General features: G+C 38.4%; 2 protein-coding genes across 4 annotated transcripts in view; both read right to left on the bottom strand.

The window, feature by feature from the left end:
- Nucleotides 1-16,263, bottom strand: part of SERGEF (secretion regulating guanine nucleotide exchange factor) — a 35,642-nt gene extending 19,379 nt beyond the window's left edge. Inside the window, exons 1-8 of the mRNA XM_015826148.2 lie at nt 16,219-16,263; nt 11,926-12,064; nt 8,712-8,867; nt 6,716-6,810; nt 6,386-6,446; nt 4,459-4,572; nt 3,688-3,750; nt 2,296-2,454 (exon numbers count right to left, since the gene is read on the bottom strand). Of these exons, the coding sequence (XP_015681634.2) occupies nt 2,296-2,454; nt 3,688-3,750; nt 4,459-4,572; nt 6,386-6,446; nt 6,716-6,810; nt 8,712-8,867; nt 11,926-12,064; nt 16,219-16,263 (832 nt within the window). The remainder of the gene's footprint in view (nt 1-2,295; nt 2,455-3,687; nt 3,751-4,458; nt 4,573-6,385; nt 6,447-6,715; nt 6,811-8,711; nt 8,868-11,925; nt 12,065-16,218) is intronic.
- Nucleotides 16,264-20,638: 4,375 nt separating this feature from the next.
- The window catches only part of TPH1 (tryptophan hydroxylase 1), a 19,473-nt gene continuing 15,051 nt past the window's right edge, over nt 20,639-25,060 (bottom strand). For all 3 annotated transcript variants that reach the window (XM_029286145.1, XM_029286144.1, XM_015826149.1), the window contains exons 9-11: nt 23,282-23,377; nt 22,031-22,164; nt 20,639-21,155 (exon numbers count right to left, since the gene is read on the bottom strand). In XM_029286145.1, coding sequence (XP_029141978.1) covers nt 20,993-21,155; nt 22,031-22,164; nt 23,282-23,377 — 393 coding nt within the window. In that variant the 3' untranslated portion in view covers nt 20,639-20,992. The remainder of the gene's footprint in view (nt 21,156-22,030; nt 22,165-23,281; nt 23,378-25,060) is intronic.

The following is a 25,060-nucleotide window of genomic DNA, read 5'->3' as shown; positions in this document are numbered from 1 at the left end:
AGCATTGGGCTAGGATGGGGATTGAGTGTAAGGTTACTTTGTTTGGTACCTGGAGGGAAAGGGTACCTTTCTTTTTAACTATGTTTTATGGTTTGTTGTAAACTACTGAAGTTGTTGCATGAAAAACACAGCAATATAAGTCCTTTACTGTAAGCAAGCAAGCAAATGAATAAATAAGGCAAAGATGCATCGAGTAATACGGTCCCAGTAAATTGACAGGTTTCAATCTCATGTATGGACTAGTTATTTAAAAGTACTTGAAAATATGTATTACTTTTTTATCTCACCAAAGGTTATTTATATTTTAGGCCTTATAAAAATTCTAGATTAGATAGAATTTGACTCCGAGTCTCCCTAATTTGAAACTTTAACCATAAGACAACACTACTTTTAAAGGTTTTTCAACTAAAAAAAACAAAGGGCACTAAATGTAAGATTGACCCTTTCAAAACTCTCACATCCCTCCACTTATCATTTTGCTCATTAACCATCTTCCTAGTATTTTCTGACATCCTATTGCCAGTTATGGGAGAGAAGACATAAAATAAATGATGAGGTCTTCCAAGATTTCACATGTTATTTTGCCAGCACTAACTTATCTATCATTTCTTTCCACAGACCTTGGATCACCGATTCTTCATATTTCACCTAGCAGCTCACACAGAACCAAACTGCTCAAGAACAACAAAGGTCTTCTAGGATACATTCATCAAGCAAAATAAATCCTATTTACTACTTCTCTAAGACATTGCAGTGTGCCTTTATAATACTACACATGAAAAGAGCTGTTTTTCAGAAGCTTTTAGTGCAAGACCCCATCCACAACAAACGCCTACTGGGTGGGACAACATTTTTCCTTTTTGCCACAGGACCTATCTGGAGCTACCCAGCTCAGCTTATAATTTTATGGTATATCCCCTCTCTAGGTTTTGGTATAACTGCAATTGGACAGGGAGGGGAAATGACAGTGTAAGCATTTTTTCCATTTCCTTTAATCCATTTTCACAAGAAAGGATGTGTATATCTTTAATGTACTGAGAATTATTTTCCCATTTTAAAAATGCATAACAAACAGATCTGTGGATTTATTCAGAACAACACAAAGGTAAATAAACTCCCTTAATTAAGGCTCCCTTTGTTATTGGCTACCAGCATAAGGAGGAAGGCAGTTATTCTGAACCCAGGATGACTCACCTTTTAAAGACTTAAGACTTTGTTATCTCTTTTCTTTTTCAACACATTTTTGCTATATTTAGAACTTCCTTTAGTCAAACCATCTCAATGAGATTCTTACATAACCTAATTTACCTCTGCAACATTATAGAATCTAGTCCCATTCTCACAAAAATATCAATTATAAAAAGAGTGACTTTCAGTTTTGGATTTACATTCTGCAATTCCTCTTAATAAAACTGCAAGAATGAGCTTTACACACTATTGCTTTCACTCCCAAATCCTTAGAAGCAACAAGGCATGCAAGCAAGCAAGAAAAAGATCCAGTAACATGAGGCCTGACTTATGGGATAAATGATATTTGCAAAACTTTTGCCAATTTCACCTTTGTCTGGTCTGCTAAACTGAAGCCCCAATGCAATCAAACTATTATTTCCCTTACAGAACTCATGATCTCACTAATGAAGAAATGGAGCCATAGTATCTTATTTAAAGAGAAACTATATATTGTATCTAAGCCAGAAATTAAACAGCTACTGTGGAAAGCTACAATGAATAGCATTTCTGTCCAATATTGATGGCATAGTAGGAACAAAATTCTAGACCTACTATTAGAGTAGTATAAAATCCTCATAAGTCTTATAATGCATCATTTAGATTAATTAAATGTTAGGGTTACATACAGACAGAAGAGTGTTAGTAGTATATATATGGCTATTCTCCTATCAAACCATTGTCTGAAATTGTAGTCTAAGATGTTGGCATCTGTTGCATTCTGAGTTACAAACTTCTAACAGTAGGACTGAGAATATATTTTAATTTAGGGAATATATTTTATATATTTGGACATATAATATATTTTATTTTGCATAGCAAAGCAAAGTTGTAATTATCTTTGCAAAGATGAATAATATTGTAATACCTCAGAGAAGGAAAGAGGAGAAAGGGAACACAAAAGACTAATTTACAGCTTAGCATGAGGACCAATCAGTACAATAAAATCAAACATTTTTCTGACACAGTATCTTGCCATGTCTTCCACACATCTTAGTCTAAAATTCCTTTAAGGATCCATACAATTAAATAGATGTTGTATTTTAGATACAGCTTTTTAGATTATACCTGATTGTACTACCAAGTGTGTCCAACCACTCCAAATTCTTCTAATTTTTTCCCCATTAAAATAGTAAGCTTCAATCTTCTGAGGTTCCAAAACAACAGAGTCTTTGCTTAATAGTTGCTTGTGCTTATTGTTTCCCCAAACATATAAATCTCCATCATCTTAAAAAGAGAGAAAGAATAAAATAGCAAGGAAGACATTTTCTGTATTGTTTCTTAAGGACACAGATATAGTGATTAAATGTCATTGCTCTATGCAGAAATAGTAAATATCTTAACTTTAAAAAGAAGCTACAATTCAGAAATGCCAAAGCACAAGAAACGATGCATAAGTCACATTGCATGCAATTAGCCATAGTTGCCATAGTTGCAAATTAAATTTCTCCAAAATTTGTAATATAGAAACCAAATCATCCCCATGCAAACAAGTGTATCCAGGACATACAAACACATAACCTTGACAACATCAATGCACAATACATACACACAATGCAAGCATAATAAATATTCCTTTGTCAGTTCTTCATAAGGAAAAAAACATACTGACTAAAAGTTTTTGTATTATCAGAAAAAAAACATTTATCTTAACAAATCTTAACAAAGGACAGACGAAAACAAACTAGGCCACTCAAAAGATAGAGCTGAGAAGACCTATTAGATACAGTGAAAAGAAAAATTAAATACAAGGTTTACACTTTGTCTTTATTGACCAAATCTTGGCAAGAGTTTTTTCAAAAGTATTTTGCCACAGCCTTCTTCCCAAGTCTGAGAGAAAGTGACTGTGCCAAAATCACTCAGCTGGCTTCATCACTAAGCAGAACTAGAAACTTAAGGTCTCCCAGTTTCCAACTTAGTGCTTTTAACCACCACATCAATCTATCTATTCTCAGCAGTTGCCAAAATTCTTTGGGTTTTAATTTCCTGACTTTTTTTCCAATACATTTCACTTATTCTCAGTTCTTGGATTTTCTTCCAAGCTTATCTAAGTGGTTCAGTTCTGCTTATGAGGATGAAACATGAAAACAGCAAACAAAAATACAGACAAAAATCCACAAGTCAAAGTCACATAAACCATATGAAGGACATTTGAGCTAGTGTTTCAAAATGGGAGAAGGAAATAGGTGCTTTGAAGACTGAAACACATAAATCATACACTCAGACACTCCTAAGGAAACTTGAACTAATATCAGAAACAGAATGTTTTGTATGGTTAAGCCAGTGTTTCTCAACCTTGATCATTTTAAGGCATGTGGACTTCAACTCCCAGAATTCCACAGCCAGCATTGCTGGCTGTGGAATTCTGGGAGTTGAAGTCCACATGCCTTAAAATGGTCAAGGTTGAGAAACACTGGGTTAAGCCAAGCCAAAGGAATAGGTACAGACAAGGAAACATACCTGTGAGTGACACAACATGATGTGAGCCAGAAGCTACACTCCTCACTTTGACATTTTCAAAACCTAGGAGAGTAATCCATTTATGCCATGAGTTAAAGAGAGAGAATTCCTTTCACAGAGGTTTTCTGTGTTGCAGAAGGTCACAAACAAAACTAAAGCTAAAAAGTAAAAAGTGTGAGATATATAGAAATCATTGCTGTACAGGTCATGTTGGGTTACTACACCGCAAATAAATTTTAATAGATCAAGGGTCACTTTTGATATGGCTGAATATTCTTTAAAAATGCAAGCATATACATTTACAAATGAAATTAATTTTCAAGAACCACAACTTGGCTTAGGTAGCCTGAGTTGCTACAGGAGTTTGAACTAAAGAAATGTTGCTATTGTGAAAACCACTGAAAATAAAATGAATAGCAATAATGAGGTTTGAGAATGTCTTCCCTTGAACTATAATGCCTAGATTCCCAGGTTTCCTGTAGGAAAAACAAAGTCTTAGATTGTGTAGAACACAATATGAGACAAAATATGAACCTCTGTCTAAAGTGTTGCTCTCCTTAATAGAGAAAAATGAATGCTAGGTATCTTTGTCAGCTATAAGTTAAATGTCAGCCACTATCATGATGCAGCTGTTAATTTTGAAAATATTAATATGCTTTGAAAAATTTATATCCTGCCCATCTCACTCTGCAAAATGGCTCTGGGCGGAATATGTGCACAAAAGCCCCAAACATGCATCAATACCATGTATAGCTTTAAAAAAAAACAAACCTGGTACTTTGCAAGGTTCCTTTGCCCTCAAGAAAGAAGGAATATTTTTTTCTTGGCACATTCGCTTTGCTTGAGATGCCATACCAATTCCCCATTGAAATACAGAACCATTTTCTGCTCACACAAAAGGAAAATAAATTGTCAAGATTAAAAACTATTCCCCTGATAGCTTGATGAAATACATCAGTGTGTCTTATTGATAGCAGCTTAACAGTTCGCATTTAGCACATAAAATGTAAAACATAATTTAGCTGTACACGCAGTCCCTGGGTTACGATCATTTGTTCAGCACTGCTATATTCCACCACCATCTTCCTACTGCCACCACCGTCCCCAGTGGACCTTCTCCCTTGTTCTCCTCAATGCTGCCATCTTCTTTTTCTTCCTAGAAGAACTAGAAGACTAGAAGACCTCCAAGGTCCCTTCCAGCTCTATTCTATTCTATTCTATTCTATTCTATTCTATTCTATTCTATTCTATTCTATTCCTCCTTTTCTTCAGCATCACCTCACCTCCCCTGTGCTGGGTTCATCAACGTCAATCAGCCTCAGGCCCCATGACAGTGGTGGGCCTTCCCCTGCCCCTTGCCACTGCTCCACCCCTCACTGCCATCTCTGATCCCAGCAAATAGGCCTTGGAGCTTGCCAGTGTCAGCAAGCCCAGTGCAGGGGAGGTAAGACAATGCCAAGAAGGAAAAAGAAGACAATAATAGTACGGAGGAGGAAACAGGGAGGAAAGTCCACTGAGGGTCATGGTGGCAGAGGAAAGGCAACAGCAGAATAGAAGCAATGTCTTCCTCTCAGCCATGCTATACAGGGCAGTCAAAACGACAAATAGCAATAGCACTTAGACTTATATACCGCTTCACAGTGCTTTACAGCCCTCTCTAAGCGTTTTACAGTCAGAATATTGCTCCCAACAATCTGGATCCTCATTTTACCAATCTCGGAAGATGGAAAGCTGAGTCAACCTTGAGCCAGTGAGAATAGAACTCACGAACTGCTGGCAGCTGACAGTCAGCAGAAGTAGCCTGCAGTACTGCATTCTAACCACTGCGCCACCACGGTCAGATGAGTTGTGGGAAATAGGCAGTGGGGATGCTGAAGCAGATGCAATTCATTCAGACCAATAAAATCAAATTAGCCTCTTCTGGCTCGGTGTTCCCTTGAAAGCATCCCTTGCCTGTGAAGAATCAAGGCTCAGGGCTGGGAAGAACCAAGACGGGAATAGCTTTGATCAGGGTGGAAGCTGTCCCAGAATAGGGGATGAGATCGGAAACTTTCTCTGCTGGTTTCTGGTAAGCACAGTCACTGGGAAAACTGGCAGGTCACCTAACAACCACAATCAGAACTGCCTGAACTACTGTTGCTAAGTGTGTGATGTTTCACTCAATAACTACTTCACTGCGTAACATACATTCATATCCCAATTAGGATTGTAACCCAGGGACTACCTCTAATATTTTCAAGTTCCCTAATATGCTACACCTTCAACCAGTGAGAGGCACTTTGTGCACCTATTTTTAGAATGGGGTTCCATACCATCCCAGTTAATGCCAGAAGAAACAATATAATATTGATTTCCAGGGCTTTATTGAATGAAAGTTATTAAGCAATTTATATGGATCAAATGGCTGAAGGTAAAAGACCAAAATTATCCTAATTATAAATTCTTTTTAAAAGTCTTCCAAACCACTTTGATTAAGTGATCCATGAAAGTTAAATAATCGTCACAGAATATATTCCATAAAATACCTGATTTATATTAGCCTGTCATTGAATATTGAATCAATGAATTATTTCTTAAATACTTCGTGTCTTTTCTAGCAAATTCACAGAGCAATTTCAGCTGCAAAATTAAACTCTTCTGATCGGGCACAGTATTATATCTTTATTATTGTTAATTTCACCATAAAGGTGTAACTCACCAATCACAGCAACAGCATGCCTGAGTCCAGCAGCAATATTTATTACTTTATCCTGTAAAGACTATGAGAGAAGTGAGAGGATTGGGAGAGACTTTTAAGGAAATGTATATCATAAAAGATACTAATTTTATTGATTTAAATACTTGATTTTTCAAATGGCTTTACAAACAGGAAGCATGAAGACATGATACAATATCCCCAAAACCTACAGCAAAAATTTGCAACAACTTCTAAAACAAACGATCTCATTTTTACAAAACTGCTTTTTCTTCTTCTCTCTGATGGGGTGATTAACAAGCTTTGGTGGGAAAAGCACCAAGGACCTCTTACCTTAATCATTGCAGGAACAGTGCATCTGCCTGAAATATCAGGAATTCCCAATTGTCCAAAGGAATTAGATCCACAGGAGAATACTTGGCCATTTCCTGAAAGACAGAGCAGCACTTTTGAACACCTTTATTGTCTACCTCAAGTCAAAAGTATTATGAATTTTCAGTGCAATATGCCATGCAATACTTATTATTTGCCTAGCTCTATGATTGATTCCAATTCATGTAATCATAGACATTCCTTGAACCTCATGACCTCTACTGGTAGTCCTTGACTTACAACTATAATTGAGCTTGGAATTAGGTCATAAACTATTACAGTAATAAGTTGAGGCACCCACAAGACCTGACTTAAATTTCCTGCCTTTTTTGCAATGATCATTAAGAGAACACAGCAGTCGTTAAGCAAATACTATGGTCACCAAACAAAGCTATTCATTTCAATGGGTGTTGTTGTTGCCAGAAACTGGCAGAATCACAGTCGCATGACCATGGAAGGCTGCAACGGATATGTCATATGACCATAGGTGCTGGCGTAACCATTTATAACAGGGGTGTCAAACTCAATTTCACTGAGGGCCACATCAGCATTGCGGTTGCCCTGGGGGGGCTGGGTGGGTGTGGCCAGAGTGGGTGCAGCCTAATGGGTGGGCGTGGATGGAGTGGGTGTGGCCTGCTGGGTGGGCGTGGCCAGTTCTACATCATTCGCGTCAAGGGTGCCTATGGGGGGCCTGGGCAGGAGTGGGACAGATCTGAGGGTCTCTTGCAGAAGGGGGTGGGACCCAGGCAAGTGCCAAGGCATGGTCCACTGGGCCAAGTGCCAAGATGGCCACCACAAAATTGTACATTGGCTCCCGGCTGACCTGGCCCAGGAATAAGGCAGCGGGGGCCGTTCCCTCACTGTTTCCAGGATGGCTTCGCGGGCCACATGAAACCATTTCGCGGGATGCACCCGGCCCCAGGGCCTTGTGTTTGACATGTCTGATTTATAACATCTGGAGGTGCTTGTAAAGCACCCATTCCATGGCCATCGTAACTTCAAATGGTTGTAAAACACGTTGTTAAGCAAGGGCTACCTGTATATTCATTACTTATTTCTAGCGTGATTTAAATGCAGTGTAAGAACTTTAGAACATTAAAGGGATAAATTACAGGAGACAAAAGAATGAACAAGAGTGAAATAAAAACTGGAGTTAAAGGAACCATATAAAAAACAGAGCCACCAAAACAGCTGAAAACCAGAACTGAAAGGAAGTCTCCTAGCTGCAGAGTAGTTTCAGAGATTTACGTTTATAAGGAAATGGTAGTTTAACACGTTTTAACCTTCTGTAAGTCGCCCAGAGTCATTGGCAAGTGAATGAATGAATGAATGAATGAATGAATGAATGAATGAATGAATGTAAAGACAGAACTGTTTTTTAACTTTGTGCATAACTGTTCTAAGAACTCACCATATTTTGTCTAGCCTAATCCTTGTTATTTTAAAAAGCCAATATAATTCAACAAATATTAATTACATCTATAGCTCATTGGAAGTAACCGAATGGGAGTTTTAATACTAATTTGGCTTTATTTTAGAACTTTATTGTTAAGTTGTGCAGCTCTATAAGCACTGGCCACACAGTGAGTACAAAAGTCTTTCTGCCTAACTCGTTTTCTTAATTATTGTGCTTAATTCAGTTGAAAATGGTCCCATTTCCAAACATTCAATAATAGCTAATTTTTAAATTTTTATACACAATACACAATTCTGAAGATCTTGTAACCTCTTGGAGGCACGCATAGGATCCAAGTCTTTCACTATACGCAATGATTTGCTTCTATATTCATCCAAGCCTTTGCCCAGGGACAGTGAGACCCATCACTTCATCATGCTTGCCAGCTTTATAGTTTACATTTAACTATTTTATTGAAATTCTTTGTTTGATTGTTGTGAGCCGCCCAGAATCATTGAGAGTTGGGTGGCATACAAGTCCAATAAATTATGACAGATTTACCAGCAAGTACAATTGTAAAATCCCAGCCACAGGCAACTTGCACGATAGGACAGCCACAAAGAGAAGGACATAAGGTAAAATGCGTCACATCCTCATTATGACCAAGTCCCAACTGTCCATCTTTATTCTGGCCACAGAAAAAGATCTCTCCAGTATCTGTGAAATAAACAAATAGCATCAGACTTATCTATGGCAAATGGACCATATAACTCAATAGATTTAACCATATTATGCCAGCAATTGTTATTTAGGAACTACTTTCATAGTAACAATTCTCAGTGCTGTTTTCCCCTGTAACAAATTATTGCATTTGTGGTTTTCAGGTATTGTTGGATTCCCAGTCTCAATCAGAATACCTAACCAGAAACTACTCAAAGTACATATACATACATACAGATATATTAACACAAAATCTACTTGATAGATCTAAGATAGCTGTCTGAATTCCCAACTTGGATGTTTTATCCTACAAATTAAAGCATGCAGGCTCTGCGGTGAAAATGCATGTAACATTCATACGTCTTGTCGCGCCTATGCAGATAAACCATAAGTGATTAAATGAACACATCTGATGATGGGTTTTGCGGAAAAATGGCAAATGGTAGGGCATGTGACATCAAATTCATTATGATGGAAATGGTGTCATGAGGAACATAACATCATTTGACATCATCCCAGCTTCAAACAGATACCTATGCAACTAATCTTCAATTAACTTCTATACAGATTTAACCCAAATGTGTTTATTATTGAACTCACTGGAATAGCTTATGATTTAAATCACTGAATCAGTGATCATTTGCATCACCATCTTCTTTAGATTGTTTTTTTTAATATGTTATTAATTTTTTTATAATTACAGTACAAATCTTTAGTGCTTAGTAAACAACGTGTTGTCTGGGTCCACATATTTAACATAATAATGCATCTTAAATTCCTACTCTCTAATCCGTTTTTCTAGCCATTGATAAAATACATCCCATGTTTGAAAGTATTCTATATCTTCTTTCTCTTTCATTTTTAATGTAAGCCTGTCCATTTCCACACAGTCCAAAATTTTCTTAATTATCTCTTCTTCAGCTGGTATTTCTTCATTTTTCCAATGCTGTGCAAATGTAATTCTCGCTGCTGTTAATACATGTAACATTAAATATACACATTCTTTATCATAGTTTTCTGAGGTTACCATCTTCTTTAGATTGTTATGTCAATTCTTCTAGAACAGTTGTAGGAGCATTAGGGTACTTACTAAATGGATTCTTTAAGGGTATAATTAATGAGAAGTCATATCATCATTTCTTAAGTAATTGTATGTTGTTGGTTCATTTTTAAAATATTCTTCAGCCCCATCTAACATTGGCATAAAACTTCCCATTTAACAACACTGAAACAATAATATCTATCACAATCCAATTCCGGATGCATGCTTTTCTAAATTCCCTAAACTGTATTTCTCCTCAGTTCAAAAACTTATCAAAAATATTTAAAATCTAATTCTATTGAGACCGGTTTCATGTTTAGATATCACTCAAGCCTTCAATAAACCTCGATTACCAATAGAGACATAGGGGAGAGCAACCATGTGGAATTTTTTGGGAAATCTCTCAGTGGCCTCTACTAGTATTAATCACAGAATATTGCTGGAGTGCTTCAGTGGATCAGGAATTGGAGGTTCTGCATTACACAGTGACTCCATTTCTATTTGTAAGACTTGCATTGGCTAATTACAATGGGGAGATTTTATTTCATCTCATGGCCCTTGCATTGTGGTGTCTCCTGGTTCTATTCTTCTTGAAAATAGTTATCCAGAGATCTGTATAAGAGAGAAGGTGTTCAAATATTTGACAGTTGACTGGAGACTGTGATGAATTGGATAATGGCCAATACTGTGTATACTGTATACTGAAATGAAATCCAGATAAAATGGAGATACTGTGGAAAAGGAGTTCTCAAGCCTGAAACCTGGAAAGGTTCCTGTTCTAGAAAAAGGAAGTATACCCCTCAGAAGAGATATACAGTCTGGGGGCTCTCTTGGTTTCCAGGCTGATTCTTGAAGAACAGATGGCCTCCATGGCAAGGAAGCCTTATGTCCTACTACAACTCTACATAGATTCAAGCAGTCTAGGCTCAGATAACTTAGGTTCAGCATCCCTAGTCCCAATAATCTAGAACTGGATTACAGCAATATGTCAATGTAGCTTTCTCATCTAGAAGTCACAGCTGGTATAGAATTCAGTTGCCTGATTATTAAGTGAAGCAAGAAAATGGAAACAAATATACTAGCTGGTTGCTGTGATCTACCAGGCCCAATTTAATAAGCTTGTAGAAGTACATAGTGCTAAATGGTATAGGATCAAGTGCTTTAAAAAGACCAATATCACTCAACCTATATGAGTAACTGGGGAGCTGGCTTCTTAGTGGCAGCACATCTCCTGAAGAGAATTTATTGGAACTGTTTTCCTTAAAATCATGCCTGTTCATTTGCAGAATAACATCTGCTTTAGGACAAAACTGCTTTTGTACTGCCTCTTCGAAATGAAGTGATCTCAGCTTGGATTCTTTCTATTTTTATTGTTTTGTTTTAGGAAAAGTAGTGTTATCATTTATTGTTCTGTAATTGCTATGTTCAAGTTTTTACTATCTTGTTCAGCATGGTGTGACTCCTTGAGGAAGAATGGGTTAAAGATGATGACAAGTGTGACACAATATCTAACAAACCCTAGGAACATGGAGGATGAAGCCTTTTATAGGAAGTAACAGGGCTGTTTCAGAAGATTACAGACTCCATTGAAGGTGGAGGTAATGCCCGAAAGAGACTCAAGCTAATTCCATCTTAATTATGCTAGGTATAAGTTGAACTGGAGAATTGTTTTGACAGATTTTTAAGATTTGGCCACATTACTATTTGAAATAAAGATCTTTCCAACCCAAGTGGTTCTTGTTTCCCAAGTTTGATTTTCTTTGAAGGGCTTGATAAAAAATGTTGAAGATAGCAATATGGAGCAGCATCATAGCTTTAATTTCCTTTTCTCCATGCAACAGCATATATATTTCAGTTTGTTATATTATGTATATAGGGGGAAATCCTGGATCCATAAACATCATACAAAAACGGAAATGTAGCTAGGGGTTCTGACTGATCATGGAAGGATCTACAATCTGCCCAGAGCTAAACTTCACAATAAACAAGGAAATATTATAGTTGGATTTTTACCAGTAAGGATAGCAGAATGACCTCCACCACCAGTAATGCTTTTGATACAATTCTGATTAAAGATAAATGACTTCACAGCTTTCGGCAGCAGCAGATCATTTTTATGACCAAGGCCAAGTTGTCCATAACTGTTTGCTCCCTGAAAAAAAGTAAGGGAGGGGAGGAAATAGACTTATTTATTTAAATTTTGATTAATTCAGAGATACCCAAGATACTATCTATTTGTATCTTATAGACAAATACATCATACATTGAACGATATGGTGTTTTTAGGAATTACTTAATGTTGGTGCTTGTAATAGCCCTTTCCAGACAATCTGTCAATTCATGGTCATTCAGAGATCATCTTTGCCAGTTGAGAATTCAAACGAAAGCCTATAGATATTGAACACAACATTCTACCCATCACACACACAGCTCTTTATTGATGTTTTACATTTACTAGTTTATTATTGAAAATATAATCTTTTAAAACATATGTACTAGAAATTGGTAAAGCTTACACTGAGTTCAATTTTGTCAACAATGCCTGGCAGCAGAGAGGACTATTATACTTAGATTACAAAACAGCAGATGGCACCAAGGGAATTTAGAAAAGGCTAACTATATGTTTATCAGGACTCATACAGAAAAAGGCTGAAATGACAACAACAATAATAATAATAATAGTTGGAAGGGACCTTGGATGTCATCTAGTCCAACCCCCTGCTCAGGCAGAAAACTCTATACCATTTCAGACAAATGGCTGTCCAGTCTCTTCTTAAAAACTTCCAGTGTTGGAGCATTCACAGCTTCTGGAGGCAGGTTGTTCCACTGATTAAATGTTCTAACTGTCAGGAAATTTCTCCTTAGTTCTAGGTTGCTTCTCTCTTTGGTTAGTTTCCATCCATTGCTTCTCGTCCTGCCTTCAGGCGCTTTGGAGAATAGCTTGACTCCCTCTCCTTTGTGGCAACCCCTGAGATATTGGAACACTGCTATCATGTCCCCCCTCGTCCTTCTCTTCTTTAAACTAGACATACCCAATTCCAGCAACCGTTCCTTATATGTTTTAGCCTCCAGTCCCCTAATCATCTTTGTTGCTCTTCTCTGTACTCTTTCTAGAGTCTCAACATCTTTTTTACATCGTGACCAAAACTGGATGCAGTATTCCAAGTGTGGCCTTACCAAGGCATTGTAAAGTGGTATTAACACTTCATGTGATCTTGATTCTATCCCTCTGTTAATGCAGCCCAGCACTGTGTTGGCTTTTTTGGCAGCTGCAGCACACTGTTGGCTCATATTTAAGTGATTGTCCACTAGGACTCCGAGATCCCTCTCACAGTTGCTACTATTGAGCAAGGTACCCCCTATACTATACCTGTGCATTTCGTTTTTCTTGCCTAAATGTAGAACCTTTTTTCACCATTGAATTTCATTTTGTTAGACAGCACCCAATTATAGAAGAGAATTTGTCAGCCATACCTGGAGATATTAAGAGCTGAAATATGCCCTTCTCCAAGTTGGTTATTATAATAATGTAAATTTAAGAAAAGTAATATTGCTTTTTATCTTTCTCCTTTCCAATATTTCTGTTAATTGCATCATTTACATTATAATTCTTTCTACTTTCAGAGCAATTTTAAATTAAAAAAATCCTATAAGAATATTTTATATATCATAAATAAATATCTCCTCAGGAACTCCATCGTATAATATCAGTCATAGTATCAAAGATTTTCACATGCTCCTCTTCCAATGTTATTAGTTTATTTATTTAAGCTTACCTGCCACACCAATCCACAAAGATTTTGAGCAATTTACAAATCCCTCTCCGATTAGAGATAAAAGGCCAGTTACATGAATCTTTTAGTCATAGGAATAAACATCAAACACATACCACAGCTGGGAACATTTTATTTGTCTTTTTGAACAACTAAGTTATAATATGGAGTCATAGAGTTGGAAACTAATACAAGGATTATCTACATCTAGTCCTCTGCAACGTTCAGGGAAACCAATGAAATTATCCATGAAAGAGGGCTGTTCAAACTCTTCTTAAGTATCTCGAGTGATGGAGAACCCACATCCTCCATAAGAGTAGGTACAACACTAGACTACCTCCTCTCATTTACTGTGAAACAAGATTGTTATGAAACCAGTTGAAACAACCTTGTCAGTCCAAACAATTGACAGACTGGCAGTCAGCCTAATGTTGGGGTGGGGAGGGGAGAGGGGGGATGCTTTCTGTGGGCTGAGAAGTCTCATTCCTATGGTGCATGAAAATTATGCCTTTTTAGGTGAAGCTAGAAAGCTCCCACAGGTGTACATAATATCCTAGTCCCAAACCGTAATATAAGCTATCGGCCAGAAATGCCTTTATTCATGCATCAGAGAAGGAACAAGACTGTCATTGCTCAAAAGAATATATGGATACAATTTTTCCAATAGCAGTGTTCCAGTATTGGAGAGCTGTCATAAAGAAGAGGGATCAACTTATTTTCCAAAGCACCAGAAGGCAAGACAAGAAACAATGGATGGAAAGTAATCAAGGAGAGAAGCAACCTGGAATTAAGAAGAAACTTCCTAACAGTGAGGACAATTAACCAGTGGAACAGCTTGCCTTCAGAAGTTGTGTGTGCTCCATCACTGAAGGTTTTTAAGAAAAGACTGAACAGCCACCTGTCTGAAATGGTATAGGGTCTCCTGCCTGAGCAGGGGGTTGGACTAGAAGACCTCCAAGGTTCCTTCCAGCTGATTCTGATTCAATACAGGTAGTCTTCGACTTAGACCATGGTTGAATCCAAAATTGCTGTTGTTAACTGAGGAATTTGTTAACTGAGTTTTACCCCATTATACAAACTTTCTTACCATAGTTGTTAAGTGAATCACTGCAGTTGTTAAGTTAGTAACAGGGTTAAGTGAATCTAGCTGCCCCATTGACTTTGCTTGTCAGAAGGTCACAAATTGTGATCACATGACCCAGGGACACTGCAACTGCTATAAATATGAGTCAGTTGCCAAGTGTCTGAATTTTGATCATGTGATCATACTGCAATGGTCGTTAAGTGTGAAAAACAGTCAAAAGTCACTTTTCCCAGTGCTGTTATAACTTTGAACAGTCACTAAATGAACTGTTGTAAATTGAGGACTACCTGTATTTTTTACACTGCTAGAATATTCAGCTATTAGGTGGCTAATCCTGGATGCAGCAAATTCCAACAGAGGAGTTCCAGCATGAACCTAATAAGTTAGCATTGATTCAGAATTAAGTTTATCCAGTTTAACTGTGACTCTTGACTTACAGGTTTTTATCCTACTGGGTGCTCATTAATTTAGATTTTATGCTGTTTTCTGTAACGCTCCTCACAAAGCAGCCACGACTAACCGGCTAATCAAGTAAGAACCACTGGCCAGCAGGGAGCAGCAAATGCCAAAGCTCCACTCACGGCAAGACTGGAATATCCAGACTTTCTCCCCAAATGAGGGGAAAGCCTTAACAGAGACTTTTAACTTCCCTTTTAAGAGTATGAAGTCTTGAAAGAATTTGAAGGCGAGATAACTCTTCGGCGACGCTCTTAAACTGCTGCCATTGCAACTATACGAACAATTCAATCTTCCGGGCAGCGCTGCTGAACGCGTTGTGAACGGAGCTCAGCGCCTTTCGAAAGCGCCCGATAGCGGAGACGTTAAAGGGCTTGTTAATTCGGATTGTGATATGATGGGTGTCTGGATCCACAGGGGTAAGCAACCTTGGCTCTTTTATGACTCGTGGACTTCAACTCCCAGAATTCCTGAGCCAGCCATGCTGGCTCAGGAATTCTGGGAGTTGAAGTCCACGAGTCATAAAAGAGCCAAGGTTGCCTACCCCTGATTCAAAGGCATTACGCGTGACAAGAGCCGCTTCTTTGCTTGCTTGCCTGTCGGGTAAAGTATTCATAGCCGCAGGTGTTTCCCGTCTAGTTTCAACCCCAGCCAGAGCTAATCGACAGCTAATTCTTCCGAAGATATAATTTTAACAAGATCCTGCTAGTTTCACTGATGGCTGAAAGGGAATTGGGGGCGGGAGGGGGTGTAAAAATACTAATCACCGCCACTACCGTCTTGCTGCGTGATGACAAATACATTTCAAACGCTTGGTTTGCAAACACAACAACGGTCTGCAAAACGCGGGAAATTTTCCACTTGCAAAGACGAAGTCCGCCCCTTTCCTCCTCGGCCGTAGCCTGACCCACGATAGGCCCTTTTTCTTCCTCCCCGGGCCCGTAAGGAAGGCCACTTCCTTCCGCCCTCTGAGCACCGCTAACGGGGACCTACCCAAGCGAGCAGCGCCCGTGTGGCGTCCTGGCGGGCGACGGCCATAGGAGTCGCCGAAGAAGGCGGAACCCACTTGCGGAAGCGCTGGCGGAGGCCAATAAAGTCCGCCTTTCCCGGCTTCTCGCTGCGATTGCTTGCGAGCGAGCAGTTTTACGATATATTCAAACCGAAGGCTGGAGGTTTGCCAGCCGGGCAGGTAGAGAGAGAGGACTACGGCCAATGCAGTGCTCGTTTCCCATTCGGTTTTTGCAGCTTTGGCTTGGAGCTGTGTAAAAGATGTGGCGATGCGAACCCGTGACAGGAGGGCTGAGCGTGAACCCAGGAATACGCGGACAAGACTTGCCAAAGGAGTTGTTTTGTTTTGTGTGTGGAGGGCTTTTTTTCTCTTTGAACGCCCAGAACGGAGTTCCGGCACCTTTTTTGGATGGAACCTTGTAGGGTAGGCAAGGTGGGTTGTATGACATGTGTGAATTCCGGCAACTTTTTTTTTAGAAAAAAAGCACTGTGTGTGTGTGTGTGTATGTGTGTGTAAGACAAGTGGGGGGGTGTAAGACTAAGCCTCCTTTGAGTGGAGCTATAGCACTTAGACTTATATAAGACTTATATATAAGAGCAACAAAGATGATTAGGGGACTGGAGGCTAAAACATATGAAGGAACGGCTACAGAACTGGGCATGGCTAGTCTAGCAAAGAGAAGGACCAGGGGGATAGCAGTGTTCCAATATATGAGGGGCTGTCACAGAGAGGAGGGGGTCAACCTATTTTCCAAAGCACCTGAAGGCCAGACAAGGAATAACGGATGGAAAATGATCTAGAGATTCAACCTAGAAATAAGGAGAAATTTTCTGACTGTGAACAATCAACTAATGGAACAGTTTGCCTTCAGATGTTATGCGAGTTTCATCACTGGAAGCTTTCAAGAAGAGACTGGACTGCCATCTGTCAGAAATGGTGTAGGGTCTCCTGCTTGTGGGGGGAGAGGTTGGACTGGATGACCTACAACAGGGGTGTCAAACTGCCGGCCCACGGGCCGGTTTCATCATACCGCAGCCGCACCCACCCCGTTGCCAGCAATGGTGAAAAAGCTCCGATATGTCATGTGACGTTGCACGTTTTGACATGCCTGACCTACAAGGTCCTTTCCAACTGTTATTCTGATTCTTATATACCGCTTCACAGTGCTTTACACCCCTCTCTAAGCAGTTTACAGAGTCAACATATTGCTCCCAACAATCTGGGTTCTCATTTTACCGACCTCAGATGGAAGTCAACCTTGAGCTGCTCAGGATCGAACTCCTGGAGTGAGCAGTGAGGTAGCCTGCAGTACTGCATTCTAACCACTACACTACACCACCGGCATGATTCCTGGTGGGCACATCCATGTCTCTTCGTAACAGTATGGAACTAGTTTATTGTAGCTTTTTTGCTTCCCAGCCCTGGGATTTGGTGTTGTTTCCCATATTACACATAAATGAAATGATGTAGATGTGAAAAAAATCTTCACACAGGAATATACTGGTTGGCCTCACGTAATGACCACAATTGGTGAAACATCTTCTTTAAACAACAATTCATCTTCATTAAATAACAAACAATGTGGTCATTGAGGTAATATGACTACATATGATATGCTGCACTTTTGATCTCAGTTCCTCTTCAGTGGTTAAGTTCAGACCATCCTACAGCCATGACTTACTTCTGGCTTCTCCCCTTGATTTTGCTTATCAGAAGCCAGCTGTGAAGCTTGCAAATAGCACTGTGATAAAATCAAGGACCAGTCCTAAAGCTGTCATAAGTTTGAACAGTTGCTAAATGGGGCAGTCATTAACCAAGGACTATCTATTTTCTAATGTGCCCACTGGTCTTAAAACAACTCTGAATAAAAGTGATCTGAGGCATTTGAATTACAGATGGTTTTACAATTGCAGCATGCAAGTCATCCTCATAGAAAAGGTATATTTATTTGGCTTATTTGTTACAGTATTGGGAATCTCTGGTTTGGTTGAAGATATCACAAGTCAATATGGTTCTAAATAAGTCTAGTCTGCTTTGGTCAGAGGGACTGACCAGATACTATAATAGTTATTTATTTTTACTTATTTTTTAAAATTGGTTTGCCGCCCATCTCACTGCAAGGCTGTCGTAACAACATGGTCTTGATTTGCCTCTGCACTATAAAGAGGAAAGAAGCTAAAACAAATACACATGTTGACATAATCTCTGGTTTATTTCATTTTCACTTGTCCTAACTTCCACCTGATTCAACATCCATCAGTAGTTCAACTTTATGGCATCCATGATACCTCTGTTGCCTGACATATTCATGATGAGCAAGACTAGCTAAAAAATCTCACCAGGAAGGTTCTCCTGAAATCAACTTTTTGACAATAAAACATTTTTCAACTTGAAGGTCCATCACTGACATTTTGTGCTCTATCATTTCAGAAGCTACAATTTATGAAAAATGATAGTGCAGACAGAGAGTTGTGTTAGTCTATGGCAGGGGTGTCAAATTGCTGGCCCGTGGGCCAGATGCGTCATGCGGAAGCCGTGCCCACCCCATTGCTGGCAATGGCAAAACTCCCGATACATTGCGCGACGTCACATGATGTCGCGAGTTTGACATGTCTGGTCTATGGTAATAGAAAATCAGAAAACGTCTGCAGAATCTTTTCTAACAATTAAAACGCATAAACTTTCATGAATTTTGATATAAATAACTAAGCTGATGAAGTGAAATACTAAGTTTTAGAGATTGGTAAAACTTGTTGAAAAAAAGCAAAAACATATTCTGGCTATCATCGTAAGTGCATTTTACAAATAGTATTTCACAAGGCCCTATTGCTTTGTATAGCAAATGGGCTGTCACAGAACCTGATGTTGATTAAGGAGAATACAGACTGGCTGGCCCAAAAGTTTAACAAAAGTTTCCATACCTAAAAGAGTACTAAAATCTGGGTCTGCCCACTTCTATTCTAGGACCTTAGCCACTTATACTATGGTGGTTCTAAATCAGGGGTCTTCAAACTTGGCCCTTTTATGACTTGTGGACTTCAACTCCCAGAATTCCTCAGCCAGCATGCCAAGCATGTTGGCTGTGGAATTCTGGGAGTTGAAGTCCACAAGTCGTAAAAGAGCCAAGTTTGAAGACCTCTATTCTAAATGCTCCTAAAGGTTCACTCACATCAATATATAGTTAACACTCTGCAAAATCTTGTAGCAGCCAACAAATGTGTGAGTTATTTCCATGACCCAATATGATATGTATTCACTCAAAACTATGTAAAAAAAAAGGTGCCATATTGTATGCACAGGCTTTCTGTTGATCAGAATTATTCATGTCTTCTGAATTAGTATTGGTGAGTTTGGGCCAGTCACTTTCTCCTAACCCAATCCACCTCACAGGGTTGTGGGGAAAATAGGAGGAGAAAGGTATGTTGAATATGCTTATTGTCTTGAGTTATTTGTAAAAATAATAAAAGGTGGGATACAAGGTTTATGAAACTGGAATATAATTACAATAAACTTACTAAAATTCTGCTCAAGACAAAATGGTCTGATTAAAAATTGCAACTTTCACTGAACAGCTAGGCTCTTTGGTCTGATGTGTAATACTAGTGTAACCAAATGGTATCAGAGTGTATACATAGGTAATATCAGCTTTCTATCTTCATCCTTTATATCTGCAACTAAATTTGATAACCAAATAAAGATATAATGGGATAAGTCAACACATATCCCTATTGATTTTACAGTTTTCACTAAATCATTGTACGATTTCTTTGATTTTTGTTTCAGGTACTGTGTGAACCAAGTTAATGTGTGGTTTGTAAGCCATGCAGTAATTCCAACATTTTGACTTGTGGGCACTAGAGGAAGCATGTTGTGGGCAATCAGGAAGCAGGGCCTGTCCATTCACAACATAGTTGGCATGATGGCTTGTGCAATCATAAAATAAAAAGGCCAAGATCCTGTCATACAAAATAGATTCTTAGGTACCCATTTTGCACCTAGGTACCTGCTGATGGGAGAGCATGATATGTAAATTCAGCCAATTGTGGATGGTTCAGCAAGTCGAGTTTAAGTAAACTATGGCTTAGCATGATGTTCAGATTCAATCACAACTTCCCAAATTATAAATGCTGTATTCTATTTGATATTATTCAAATAGAAATGTAATAGGCAAAATGGAACATGCTGTCCTTACTCAGAAACAAATGTACTGTACTTATTTATACTCAGAGATAAGCAATATTACATTATTGAATGCAATAATACCATTGTATTCAACTGATTCCTACTAATAAGTGTGTATATGGTTATAGCTGTGGTTTTTGCAACTAAAAAAAAAACAAGTTGGGAGATAAACCAGAACACAGGCTTCTTGAGATAGTTTTAAGGTTTTATTGCTCCTTCCATAGCAGCTAATACTAGCCATCATTGGTTGCACAGAATAGTGGGCTATATGGACCATTAGCTTTTAAATGTAGCATTTCATAATATAGTCTATAATTTTTTCTAGATAAATTATTCTACTTTCTTTTCAAATTATTGAGAAAGGACCTGAAAAGAGGAGGAAAGAGTGGTATGTAAACATTGATATGAATCTTCCAAGAAACTATATTTAAACAAAAACATTTTCCTTTCATTGATCATTTTGGAAAGAAGCATTCAGCACGAAGCACAAAAGCAGTATTATCTTGCTAGAATGTGTATGTGTGGGATCCACAGCTACTGAATGCAGAAAGGTTATTCGACGGGTTAGATTCCCAGTTACTTGTCCATCTTGCTGAGGGCCTCACTGACAATGTCCAGTTCATGCCGTAGTTCATTCACCACATGTGCAATACTTCGTGGATCTTTCAGGATCTGAACACTTTGGGTATATGGATTGTAATTCACTCCAAATGGGCGTTTGATTGTCTTTGCAAACTCTCTGTTCAGATGGGGGGGAAAAAGAGAATTAATTGTCTATATAGTGGCACTTTAAACATTTAAATAGCTTAATAATTGTCTTGCCACTGTTTCTAATCTATTGAATGATTGCCATCAAAGAGTAAAAAGCATGGCAGTTGTGATAGGGTGGACCAGAAATAAATAAACTAATCGCCTCCAGATGTTTTCGAACCCAACTAATAGATCCAGTGGCAAGAAGTTATGGGAGTTATAGTCAACATTTTCCTACTCTATTGTGACCTGTGCAGAAATAATGTCCCAGGAAAGAGACAAGAAAGGAGAGAAATAGTCCATAAATTTGTCCTAACTTGGAAAAAGATAAACCCAGAGAAATAACTAAAAAAGCACAGAGACGCTCCAAAATTAATTATCCCGGAAAAACGATATGAATGAGAAAGTTAAATGGATGCAGAAGCTGAGATCACACAGCAAAATAAGTCATAATTTTGTTTGCTTGCTTGACTTGTAGTTTTCCCTTTTGGTGAAGCCAGCTATCATAGTTTATTACATAAACCACAGAAAAACTGCAAATTACCCTTGTCTATGACCAATTTGCTGGAAAAAAGGAAAATAACAGTATCTAAAATATTTGACATTTTTTTCAGTGTGGCTGTGTTTGTCCTTGATAATACGAAATATAACAGAAAAGGCAAACCTCAAGGCAGCACTGCATTGTATTACAAGTAGCATTTATATTGTACTTTTGAGCATCAGGCCTTTTGGTAACCTAACACCAACCTAAATGGGATAAAGTGTTATTTTTTTCCCCCAAGGTCAGGGAGTGGGACTAAGAATATATTCAGATGTCTTTTGCTCTGCCACCTTTCGGTTTCCCAGTGGCAAACAGTAAATTACCTCATCTTTTCTTTTGCATCTTCAAAGCTTTCAGAAATAAAGTAAACTTCCTGGAAGGTAGTAATCATGCATTCTTGCTTGCAGGTGACACTAGGTTCAAAAGGCTTGACTTTGGCATTTCCGGAGAGCGCATGCTGGTTATCAGAAATACCAAAATAGAAAAGATTGAAATGTGCATATTTTAGAGACATCCGTACTGAAGAATCTATTGAGATAGCTAATAACCTAAAATTATAACATGACATTGTACTTGGACTTTAACTTTTAATGATTTTTGTTTGTTCTTATTTTATTTACAGTTACTCACTGTAATTCTTAAGAATCTGTCTTGTTCTATAAAGAGTCACCCTTGACCTCTGAGTCAGCCAACTAGTAAGTGGTGCTAAGATGAAAACTAAAATTCACTTCAGTTATATGTAATTACAACGAAGTAGAGTTAATTCTACTGATAGTCATAATCCCTCTTTATCTGTCACATTCAAGATGGTTCTTTGGTAACACATTTTGGGAATTTTTGTGGGTCACACTGAAATCTTTTGAGGGCTTCGTGTTGCTCAGGGACTTTATTGTATATTTCTGTTGTATATTTCTGGACAAGTTGAATGACATTGCTGGATACATTAGATTCTTGTTAACCCAAGTTTCCTTCTGCCAAACTTGCTTTAAATAAACAATATTTTATGGGGTAAAATATCATGCTAGAACATATTACATTGGAACCCATGAATGTTATATTCGGTGATCTATCAGGTGCAAGAAATCAGGACCCCAAGGTCTGTTCAGATGAGTACAACTTATTCCATGCTAGCTCGTTACAAGAATCAGAACTACTAACGATCAAGGCAAACTAGTAGATATGAGTCAATGGAATTCAAGGAGGGCTGGATTTAGAGCTGTTTTGGGCACAAAGGGACCTCAAACTGATGACACGCTTGACCTCCTCCCTCAGGCTCAGCCTGGTCATCTCCAACATGATCCTTGGCTCTATTTCATGAGAGTTGTGGTCACAAAGAGTTGACACTAACTTGATAGCACATAAACAAACACCATATCATATCCCTCACTGAGAAGATAACCAATGACAGATTTTCTTGAAGCTGTTTGGGGCATCAACAGCCATTCAAGTGAAAGTCTAAAGCAGAAGAACAATGAAGCCAAATGGAATAAATAAAAGTTCCACTTGAGTGTACAGTTGTAAAACTATTACACTAAATTACAGGCAGTATTTTTGAAGGTGATTTGGGGGCTTACCTTCAATTCACTAATAGAAGAGAGCAAGCCAGCTCCATAGACTCTCAGTTGCCCTTCTTGTTTGCATAAGCCAAACTCCACTGTGAAAAAGTAGCACTGAGAAGGAAGAAAGTTAAATGAGAAGAAGTAGTAGCTCTCTAACAGAGATGCACACAGTGAATAAAGCATAAACACTGAGTGTTCATATGGTCTTGGTGGAAAGTAAAAACCATTTCTCCAATGTTTCCAGATATATCAGCTGTGTCCATGCAACACACCATCTCATGGCTAACTGAACAATAGTAAACCCAAATTGTCTGGATTTACATAATTACCGGTAACTAAGCTGAATTCTAGTCAAGAACATTTTAGCCTAGAATGTGCTGTGGGCTCAGCCTTCAGTGACAATAATACCTCAGTCAACATGGCCAAGATGGTTAGATGATCTCAGAGTTACAAAAATGTGAGAACCACTCTGAGAAATAGTAGCAGTGTACCACTGTAGGGTTAGGTTCCCTTGCATGAATGAAAAATAGAAGATCCCTTCAGAGGTTTTCCTAGGGCAGATGGCTTATCTTCCTTAGCCAAACACAAAAGGAAAGCAACTCAATTTTTTTTTCTAAAGTGCATAAAGTTTCTAGATTGCCATTAACCTTTTTTGAAAATGCAGTATTCAGTTTAGAGGAAAAAAAATAGTGGAATTTCTATCCTTCCAGAAGGCAAGTACTGCTGCCTCGTTTCCCAGTTCGTGTACTGTTATTAAAGACATGGTACTATGGTAAGATGTTGAACGAGGATCAAGATGACTCAGGTTCAGGATCATCCTCTGCCACGCAAAGTTACCAAATGACTTGGGATCAATCACTTTCTTACAGTTCTATTTATTTCACAGTTTCATTTGGGGTAGTGGAATGGGATGAGAGACCCTTATGTATGCTGTGTTGAGCTCCTGAAGGAACAGCAAAGTATCATTTCAGTACTATTTAAATTAAATAATTAATTTAAAAGGCAGATTTATTTATATTCTCCAGCTCACGACACAGATTCCAGCAATCTTCTGTTGTGGCAAATTTAAAGGAAATGATCAGAAACAAATTTAGCTGAACTGCATTTGATAAATGTTTTTTTTTTCTTTTTGTAAGATGGAAAACAAAATGAGATATTATCAAAGTGCTGTTGAATGAACAAATCTACCTCTTTGGAAGGAGCCATTTTGTGGTTTTCACGAAAAGAAAAATATTTGGGCAGTTTATTAAGGTATTAGTCCTTTAAGCTTCACTGACAACCTCTCTTCCAAGGAGATGGGTGGCTTAATCCACAAGAACAGCTAGCTCCAGTATCAATACAGTAAACTGATCATTGCTCAATGGCAGGAATGCATGATATTGTCCTCCACCTGCACTGGGAAGGCTCACTGGGAAGGCAACCACCTTCCATCTTTTTCTGTTATGTAACAAAAGTATTGTGCATTGATTTGTGCCACTTGAAGTGATTCTGTTCAAGTTGCCTGCTGAACTTCACTTTATTACAGGCAAACACCTCCAGTCAAATTGTCTATTGTTCATGGTAGTAGGAATGCCATCTCTCCTCTGTTTAATGATCACTGGTCACTCTTCCTTCCACAGTGTTTTTCCCCCTTACATTCACAGTGGAGCACTAAAAAGCTAGGTTTCCCCTCGACCTCAAATTTACTGATGAATCCATGAAAAGGTAGACCTTCCTTTGAAACAATAGCCACTTTTTCCCTATAGCCCAGGAGATAGGAATATACAAAATTGCAGTCTTTCTTTCTTTCTTTCT

The sequence above is a fragment of the Protobothrops mucrosquamatus genome, unplaced genomic scaffold (genome assembly GCF_001527695.2).
Source record: "Protobothrops mucrosquamatus isolate PMUCROS unplaced genomic scaffold, P.Mucros_1.0 scaffold2979, whole genome shotgun sequence".
NCBI classification, from domain to species: domain Eukaryota; kingdom Metazoa; phylum Chordata; class Lepidosauria; order Squamata; family Viperidae; genus Protobothrops; species Protobothrops mucrosquamatus.
This window is presented reverse-complemented; position numbering and strand designations above follow the sequence as displayed.